The 8836-nt window shown below is 35.9% G+C and overlaps 2 protein-coding genes across 2 annotated transcripts in view; one reads left to right on the top strand and one right to left on the bottom strand.

The window, feature by feature from the left end:
- tk1 (thymidine kinase 1, soluble) overlaps positions 1-3169 on the top strand; it is a 4969-nt gene extending 1800 nt beyond the window's left edge. The window contains exons 4-7 of the mRNA XM_016253333.1: positions 435-528; positions 603-692; positions 2581-2700; positions 2778-3169. Of these exons, the coding sequence (XP_016108819.1) occupies positions 435-528; positions 603-692; positions 2581-2700; positions 2778-2957 (484 nt within the window). The 3' untranslated portion in view covers positions 2958-3169. The remainder of the gene's footprint in view (positions 1-434; positions 529-602; positions 693-2580; positions 2701-2777) is intronic.
- A 1527-nt stretch (positions 3170-4696) lies between these two features.
- LOC107567624 (synaptogyrin-2-like) overlaps positions 4697-8836 on the bottom strand; it is an 8730-nt gene continuing 4590 nt past the window's right edge. Inside the window, exons 2-3 of the mRNA XM_016253327.1 lie at positions 8458-8594; positions 4697-5634 (exon numbers count right to left, since the gene is read on the bottom strand). Coding sequence (XP_016108813.1) covers positions 5461-5634; positions 8458-8594 — 311 coding nt within the window. The 3' untranslated portion in view covers positions 4697-5460. The remainder of the gene's footprint in view (positions 5635-8457; positions 8595-8836) is intronic.

Genomic DNA, 8836 nt, shown 5'->3' with positions numbered 1-8836 from the left:
GAGAGAGAGAGTGTGTGTGTGTGTGTGTGTGTGTGTGTGTGTGTGTGTGTGTGTGTGTGTGTGTGTGTGTGTGAGTGAGCGTGTGTGTGTGCACGAGTGTGTGTGAGCGTGTGTGTGGTTTATGAGGACACAAATTTGTATAATAACATAGGTATGACATAGGTATTACAACGAGAAGGTGATTTATGAGGACATTTTCAGTGTCCCCGTAATTCAAAACGCTTATAAATAATTCAGAATGAGTTTTTTCGAAAATCTGAAATAGCAGAAAGTCTCCTGTGAGGGGTAGGTTTAGGGGTAGGGTTGGTGTAGGGCAATAGAATATACGGTCTGTACAGTATAAAAACCATTACGCCTATGGAGAGTCCCCATAAACCATAAAAACAAACCTGTGTGTGTCACGTGTCTGAGGGGTTGGTGTGTTTGTGCTGCAGGAGCACGATGGAGGCCGTTCCTGCCAGTCGTCTGCGGGACGTCCGGACTCTGGCGCTGCAGGCGTGTGTCATCGGCATCGACGAGGGACAGTTTGTATGTTTCTGTTCAACTCGCTTCAGTTATTGTTCAGCTCAGTGACACACTTATTAACTGAGAGGCTTTTGCAGTTTCCAGACACAGTTGAGTTCTGTGAGGAAATGGCCAACATGGGAAAAACCATCGTAGTAGCAGCTCTTGATGGAACCTTCCAGAGAAAGGTGCGAGGATGAGGGATCTCTGTTGATTCTTTACCCCATATACACTTTATATATATATATATATATATACACACACACTGGTCAAAAGTTTGGGATCAGAACTATTTTTATGTTTTTAAAGGAGTCTCTTCTGCTCCGCAAGGCTGCATTTATTTGATCAAAAATACAGGAAAAAAGGTACTATTGAGAAATATTATTATAATGTAAAACAGCAGTTTTCTCTGTGAATATGTGTTAAACTGTGCTGTATTTCTGTGATGCGCAGCTGTATTTTCAGCATCATTCCTCCAGTCTTCAGTGTCACATGATCTTCAGAAATCAGTATAATATGCTGATTATTATCAGTTCTGCTGCTTAATATATTTTTTTGGAAGATGAATAAAAAGTTAAAAAGAAGAGCATTTATTTAAAATAGAAATCTTTTCTAATAATATACACTACCGTTCAAAAGTTCAGGGTCAGTACATTTTTATTCTTTCTTTTTATCAAAAGCTTAGAGTCAGTATAATGTATAATTGTTTTTGTTTTTTTTGGGGGGGGGGGATAAATTAGATAAATTAATACTTTTATTTAGCAAGGATGCTTTAAATTGATCAAAAGTGATGATAAAGACATTTATAATGTTACAAATCATTTCTATTTCAGATAAATGCTGTTCTTTTGATCTTTCTATTCATCAAAGAATCCTGAAAAAATTATACTCAACCGTTTTAAATATAATAATAATAATGTTTCTCGAGCAGCAGATCAGCATATTATACTGATTTCTGAAGATCATGTGACACTGAAGACTGGAGGAATGATGCTGAAAATACAGCTGCACATCACAGAAATACAGTACAGTTTAACAGAGATTTACATAGAAAATTTATATTTTAAATTCTAAAAATATTTCACAATTTTTACAGTATTTTTGATCAAATAAATACAGCCTTGCAGAGTAGAAAAGACTGAAAGAAGCGACATTAAAAATCTTACCATGTATAAGTGTGTATATATATATATATACAACTTAGAAAACAGCTGTTTTAAATAGTAAAAATATTTCACAATATTACTGCTTTTGCTGTATTTCTGATCAAATAAATGCAGGCTTCTGAGCAGAAGAGACTTCTTTAAAAAACAGTAGTATTAGTAACAGTAGTGTATTTATAGAAATATTTCTACAAATGTATGCATGTATAGTATTTATGTAAATGTATATATATTTACATAAATACATGTATAATTGTTTATATGTTTTTCTATAATAATAAAATATATATTTATATTTTTGATCAAATAAATACAGCCTTGCAGAGTAGAAAAGACTGAAAGAAGCGACATTAAAAATCTTACCATGTATAAGTGTGTATATATATATATATATATATACATATAAAATGCACATATGTGAGCCTGGAGCACAAAAGCAGTGTTGAGTCGCTGGGGGATATTTGTAGCAATAGCCAACAATACATTGTATGGGTCACAATTATACATTTCTCTTTTATGCCAAAAATCATTAGGATATTAAGTAAAGATCATGTTTCATGAAGATATTTTGTAAATCTCCTACCGTAAATATATCAAAACTTAATGTTTGATTAGTAATATGCATTGCTAAGAACTTCATTTGGACAACTTTAAAGATGATTTTCTCAATATTTAGATTTTTTTGCACCCTCAGATTCCAGATTTTCAAATATTGTCCGATCCTAACAAACCATACATCAATGGAAAGCTTATTTATTCAGCTTTCAGATGATGCATAAATCTCAATTTCACAAAATTGACACGTAAGACTGGTTTTGTGCTCCAGGGTCACATATTTAAATGGTTATTTTGATTATTTCTGTTTATATAAACATTGAGCAGTGTTGATGACCTTCGACCCTTGTGTCTGCAGGCCTTCGGTAATATCCTGAATCTGGTGCCTCTAGCGGAGAGCGTGGTCAAGCTGAATGCCGTCTGCATGCAGTGCTTCAAAGAAGCCGCTTACACCAAAAGACTCGGAGCTGAACAAGAGGTGAGGACAAATATCTCCATCTGGACACACACACGCAGAAGTGAAACCTCACGGCGTCTTGTGTTTGGTTTGCTCAGGTGGAGGTGATCGGCGGCGCTGAGAAGTATCACGCAGTGTGCCGAGAGTGTTACGGAGGTCTCGTGGCGTGTAAAGAGAACTGCGATCCGCAGAGAGAGGAGACGCCGCTGCATGTGACGTCAGGAAAACCGGCCAATCAAAGCGCTCCACGAAAACACTTCACTTCCCTTCATTTATGAGAATAACACCTCAGCCGTACTGTATTACAGGAGCACTGTTACTACACAGATGTAACTCACTAGAGGGAGAATTTAGCACTTGATTTGTATGTTTGCTTGGTTTTTTTTAATGCCTGATTTCCTGTATATAATAACTTTACCTCCTAGTTTAAAGCGGGTCCTAGTTTAAAATATGGTGTTTTTGTATTTTTAGTTTAACCCCTTAAGAGCCACCCCCCCCATTTTTGAACATAGACGTGAAAGTGCACTATCCAAACTTAAATTATTATAATTCATGAAAACTTTTAGAATACAGACCTAAGGTTGGACTCCTTTTTAAGAAGACAATCTGCAGATTACTGCAGAAGTGGAATGATTTCAAAGTATTAAAGTTTTTTATTTTATATAAAGTAAATATTTTTGAATCCAAAATTGATATAAAATTAAAGCGTTGTGTCTAAATAAGTTATGTTCCAAATTTGAAGTTGATATTAAACTTTTTTTATTTTATTTAGGGCGTTATGCCACAAACAGCCACCAGGTGCCATCCAAACTAGAATTTTTGTTGATGCATTTTTCTGTCACGAAGGTCTAAATTTCTCTCAATATTACTTCTATCAAAAAATAACCACCAAATATAGAATCTTGAGACTCGGACCTTTCCAAATATATGTATTTTGTCAAGATTATAAAAACTGATTCTAAAAGACCGTAATACATTTTGTAATATGACGCTTGACTCCACCCACTAAGGGGAGGAGACTGCTAAAAGATTTTTAAGTACCATTTCCATGGTAAAGCCATGTCCGATTTAAAAAATGGTTTTCACATGATGAATTCTGAGGTTTTAAGCTTTTAAATGATATATATAAATGTATGATAATGACTAAATATGTGATAGAGAAAAATTGTGGGCCGGAGGCACTTAAGGGGTTAAAAATGAGTCGATCATTTGTATGCATTTTAATTTAAACTTATTTATAATTGTCTAACAGCAACCAGCGGACACCACGGAACACTGCCAACAAGTGATGTATTATGATTATAATGAGTGAATAAAATTTGATTTGATTTTGAAATGTTGCAAGTTACAACAAACATTTTATATTTATGCATTTAGCAAATGCTGCTTTCAATAGAGAATCAAAAGCTTAAAAATTTTTTGTAATATACAATATCAGGTTTGTTGGATGACTAGATTAGGTAGCAAGCGCTAGAAGTCTTGTTTTCTGTGAAATTGATCAAATTGAAGTGAGTTTATGATTAAAACGAGCAAAGGGCTGGGGAAAATCAACTTATTCAAAGGAAAAACCAGTTTTAAGTTTGCATTCCCTATTGACAGATATGTATAAACTTGTATTTTTCAAGACTTAATTTTACATTTGCATCTCTGGCAGGAGTAGGTTTGATCGTGGCATTGGTGGGACGTAACGGCAGACAACAGACATTTACTTGTTGATCAAAATTATTGCTAGAGATAATTTATCAGTGGCTGATATCGCTGGGAACATGTCATAGCGTCTCTACTAAACTCTACAGCCGTGATCTCCAGTAAATGATTTAAGGAAGTTTAGATATTTGTACTGGAAAAGAAGAAAACACTGAGAAAGACATCAATTCAATGCCATGATTTTATGAATTTTAAGACTTTATGCTTTAAGGCAGATCAAGACTTTTTAAGACCCGCAAATCTAAAAATGACATTTTGTATCCAACGGGTTGCATTCATTTATTTTTATTTAGAATACAAACCGGCGTTTTTGCTTTTAGCTGCACTTAAAGAATTGAAGCTGGTTATTCAGAGAAAACTGAGTTTAAACAAGAAACCGATTTAAATCAGTAACCTGAAAATACACATAAATCAAACATTGAAAACTATTTTTTAAATATATATATGAACATATTCCCAGATGATAAGCTTTGAAATGGTTGGTGTGCAATGGATAAACTTTACCAAATCAATGTTATATGGCAGGTAAAACAGAGATCTGCATCACAGTGTGTTTATGTGGATCAGTGAATGTTTTCATATCCAGAAACCAGATTTAGCCATGTAAGACTCAGTTTTTTTACATTAAATCAGATCTGGAAGCAAATAAAAGCATCACAGATGCTTCATTTACAACCCAAAACCTCCATTGCAGCTTGACTGGATGTTTAAGCATGTAATCTGGTAATTGCACCACATTTCTACGGTGAATCACGCCAGCTCTTCATTCACTAACACAATTAGTAAACGGGGTCAATGGGCTCTTTGTTTCCGTCACATTCAGCTGGGAAAACGTTAACAAACACTGCTGCGATTCCAGTGTGAGCGACAGACCTGCTCCACAATAACACTGCTTTATTTCAGCTCATCGGTGCAAATCTGAACTCATCTACAGTCATGTAAATAAACACTTGAATGTTTACACATTTAAGGCCAAGTGTAAAATGGCAAACGGTCTCCTATTGGCTGCCTGCCGAGGCTCCTCCCACATCCCGTGGCATCACATGACCTGGGTGTCGTGTTTCCGTTTCCGTTTCAGGACGGCTGCTGGTAGACGTCTGGACCGGTGTTCTGGAAGGACGGATACGTTAGCGGCGTGTAGGTGGTGGGATACGGTGACGTGGGGTCCGCCGGCAGATCGGCGTAGTTCTGGGACACATCTGCAACACCCTGACGAAACCTCACCAGAGCGAAGTAACTTAACGCTCCCTGAGAAGACGAGAGATTCAGCTGCCAATCAATGACTTGAAGAGGGATTATGTGGCATTTAAGAAACTTAAAGGGATAGTTCACCCAAAAATGAAATTTCTGTCATTAATCACTCACCCTCATGTCGTTCGTTCATCTTCAGAACTCAAATTAAGATATTTTTGATGAAATCCGAGAGCTTTCTGATCCTGCATCGACAGCAATATAACTGACACGTTCAAGGCCCAGAAAGGCAGTAAGGACATCGTTAAAATAGTGGTTCAATTGTAATTTTATGAAGCTACGAGAATACTTTTTGTGCACAAAGAAAACAAAAATAACGAAGTGCATCGTGGTACTCTCGTGAACGCGCATCAAAAGACCGACACGGAAGAGAAGAATCGTTGAATAAAGTCATTATTTTTGTTTTCTTTGCACAGAACATGTATTCTCGTAGCTTCATAAAATTACAGTTGAATTACTGATGTCACATGGACTATTTTAACGATGTCCTTACTAAGTTTCGGGGCCTTGAACGTTTCAGTTCCCTTGCAGGGTCAGAAAGCTCTCGGATTTCATCAAAAATATCTTAATTTGAGTTCCGAAGATGAACGAAGGTCTTATGGGTGTGGAACGACATGAGGGTGAGTAATTAATGACAGAATTTTCATTTTTGAGTGAACTAATTCTTAATAATAGTCAAGGTTTCTCATAACTTTTGGTTTTTGCAAGACACCACAGGTGAACAGGGTAAATAAATGTGAACTAACAGATATAAATATTCTTCCCACAGTTGATTAATCATTAAGACAATAAGACATTCAATTTTGTATTACAAGGTTTCTGAAATGTTATGTTTAAATATGCACTAATTCGCAAGAAAATAAATATGAATATTAATAACACTGAATATTATAATGCTAGATTCAAAGATTGTTTTATTTGATTGACACATACAGGTGCATCTCAAAGTAGAATGTCGTGGAAAAGTTCATTTATTTCAGTAATTCAACTCAAATTGTGAAACTCGTGTATTAAATAAATTCAATGCACACAGACTGAAGTAGTTTAAGTCTTTGGTCCCCTTGCAGGGTCATAAAGCTCTCGGATTTCATCAAAAATATCTTAATTTGAGTTCCTGAAGATGAACGAAGGTCTTATGGGTGTGGAACGACATGAGGGTGAGTAATTAATGACAGAATTTTCATTTTTGAGTGAACTAATTCTTAATAATAGTCAAGGTTTCTCATAACTTTTGGTTTTTGCAAGACACCACAGGTGAACAGGGTAAATAAATGTGAACTAACAGATATAAATATTCTTCCCACAGTTGATTAATCATTAAGACAATAAGACATTCAATTTTGTATTACAAGGTTTCTGAAATGTTATGTTTAAATATGCACTAATTCGCAAGAAAATAAATATTAATATTAATAACACTGAATATTATAATGCTAGATTCAAAGATTGTTTTATTTGATTGACACATACAGGTGCATCTCAAAGTAGAATGTCGTGGAAAAGTTCATTTATTTCAGTAATTCAACTCAAATTGTGAAACTCGTGTATTAAATAAATTCAATGCACACAGACTGAAGTAGTTTAAGTCTTTGGTTCTTTTAATTGTGATGATTTTGGCTCACATTTAACAAAAACCCACCAATTCACTATCTCAACAAATTAGAATATGGTGACATGCCAATCAGCTAATCAACTCAAAACACCTACAAAGGTTTCCTGAGCCTTCAAAATGGCCTCTCAGTTTGGTTCACTAGGCTACACAATCACGGGGAAGACTGCTGATCTGACAGTTGTCCAGAAGACAATCATTGAACCATTGTGTTGGTGTGCTTGACTGGCCAGCAAACTCACCAGACCTGAACCTCATAGAGAATCTATGGGGTATTGTCAAGACGAAAATGAGAAACCAGAGACCAAATAATGCAGATGAGCTGAAGGCCACTGTCAAAGAAACCTGGGCTTCCATACCACCTCAGCAGTGCCACAAACTGATCACCTGCATGCCACGCCGAATTGAGGCAGTAATTAAAGCAAAAGGAGCCCCTACCAAGTATTGAGTACATGTACAGTAAATGAACATACTTTCCAGAAGGCCAACAATTCACTAAAAATGTTTTTTTTATTGGTCTTATGAAGTATTCTAATTTGTTGAGATAGTGAATTGGTGGGTTTTTGTTAAATGTGAGCCAAAATCATCACAATTAAAAGAACCAAAGACTTAAACTACTTCAGTCTGTGTGCATTGAATTTATTTAATACACGAGTTTCACAATTTGAGTTGAATTACTGAAATAAATGAACTTTTCCACGACATTCTAATTTATTGAGATGCACCTGTAGTTAAAGGTTTTTACAGAAGGGATTTTTGATTTCTCTTTTCATCACTCCATTAACCAGAAAATACTGTCAACAGACAGAAAAAAATAAATGTCACCATATTTTTAGGAATAAAATGTTGTAGAAATCAGTGTGATTGATATACGAACAATCCCCTCAGTAAAAACCTTCAGAATACAGACAGGAATAAAAACTCTGGTGTTTGTAAGTGCTGCTGAAGTGGAGAAAAAACTAATTGAGAAAACGCCTTTAAGCAACTTTAAAGATATGCACTGTAATTGAAATCTACAGACACCAATAGATAAAGTGTAATAAAATAAACACTTAAAATTGTGTTTTGGATGTTTTCTTTCCACTAGTCTGAAAGATGACATGGAAGCAAAAGATACCAAAATTGACCCGTGCATGAAAAAAATGCATTAAATTGTAGGTTTATCTTGAACTGTGGCAGGTTGAAGTAGTTTGCGGTTCACACACACTCACCCACGACCCGATGGAGAAGAATGAGAAGGCGATGGCGGCGTGTACGGCGTCTGTAGGGATGCCGCTGGGGTCTTGGGTCTTTGACCACTGATCCACCATGAGACAGAAACACACAAACCACAGGAACGTCCAGGCACCTGATCAACACACAGCACCGAGAGCACAGACACGCGTCATCCATTAGACAATCAGAGACTCTTCAGACAACACATCAGGCATCTTACTGAAAGAAACCGTTCACACAAAAATCAACATTCTTATTTCACAGAAGGGTTTGGAACGGCATGAAGGCGAGTAAATGGTGACAGAATGAACAAGTGAAAAAAATTAAGTACAGTGTGAATGATATATGAACAAACCCCTCAGTAAAAACCTTCAG

Source organism: Sinocyclocheilus grahami, unplaced genomic scaffold (genome assembly GCF_001515645.1).
Source record: "Sinocyclocheilus grahami isolate Dianchi unplaced genomic scaffold, SAMN03320097.WGS_v1.1 scaffold1175.1, whole genome shotgun sequence".
Classification (NCBI taxonomy): domain Eukaryota; kingdom Metazoa; phylum Chordata; class Actinopteri; order Cypriniformes; family Cyprinidae; genus Sinocyclocheilus; species Sinocyclocheilus grahami.
The sequence above is the reverse complement of the archived record's forward strand: the minus strand, read 5'-3'. Positions and strand labels throughout refer to the sequence as shown.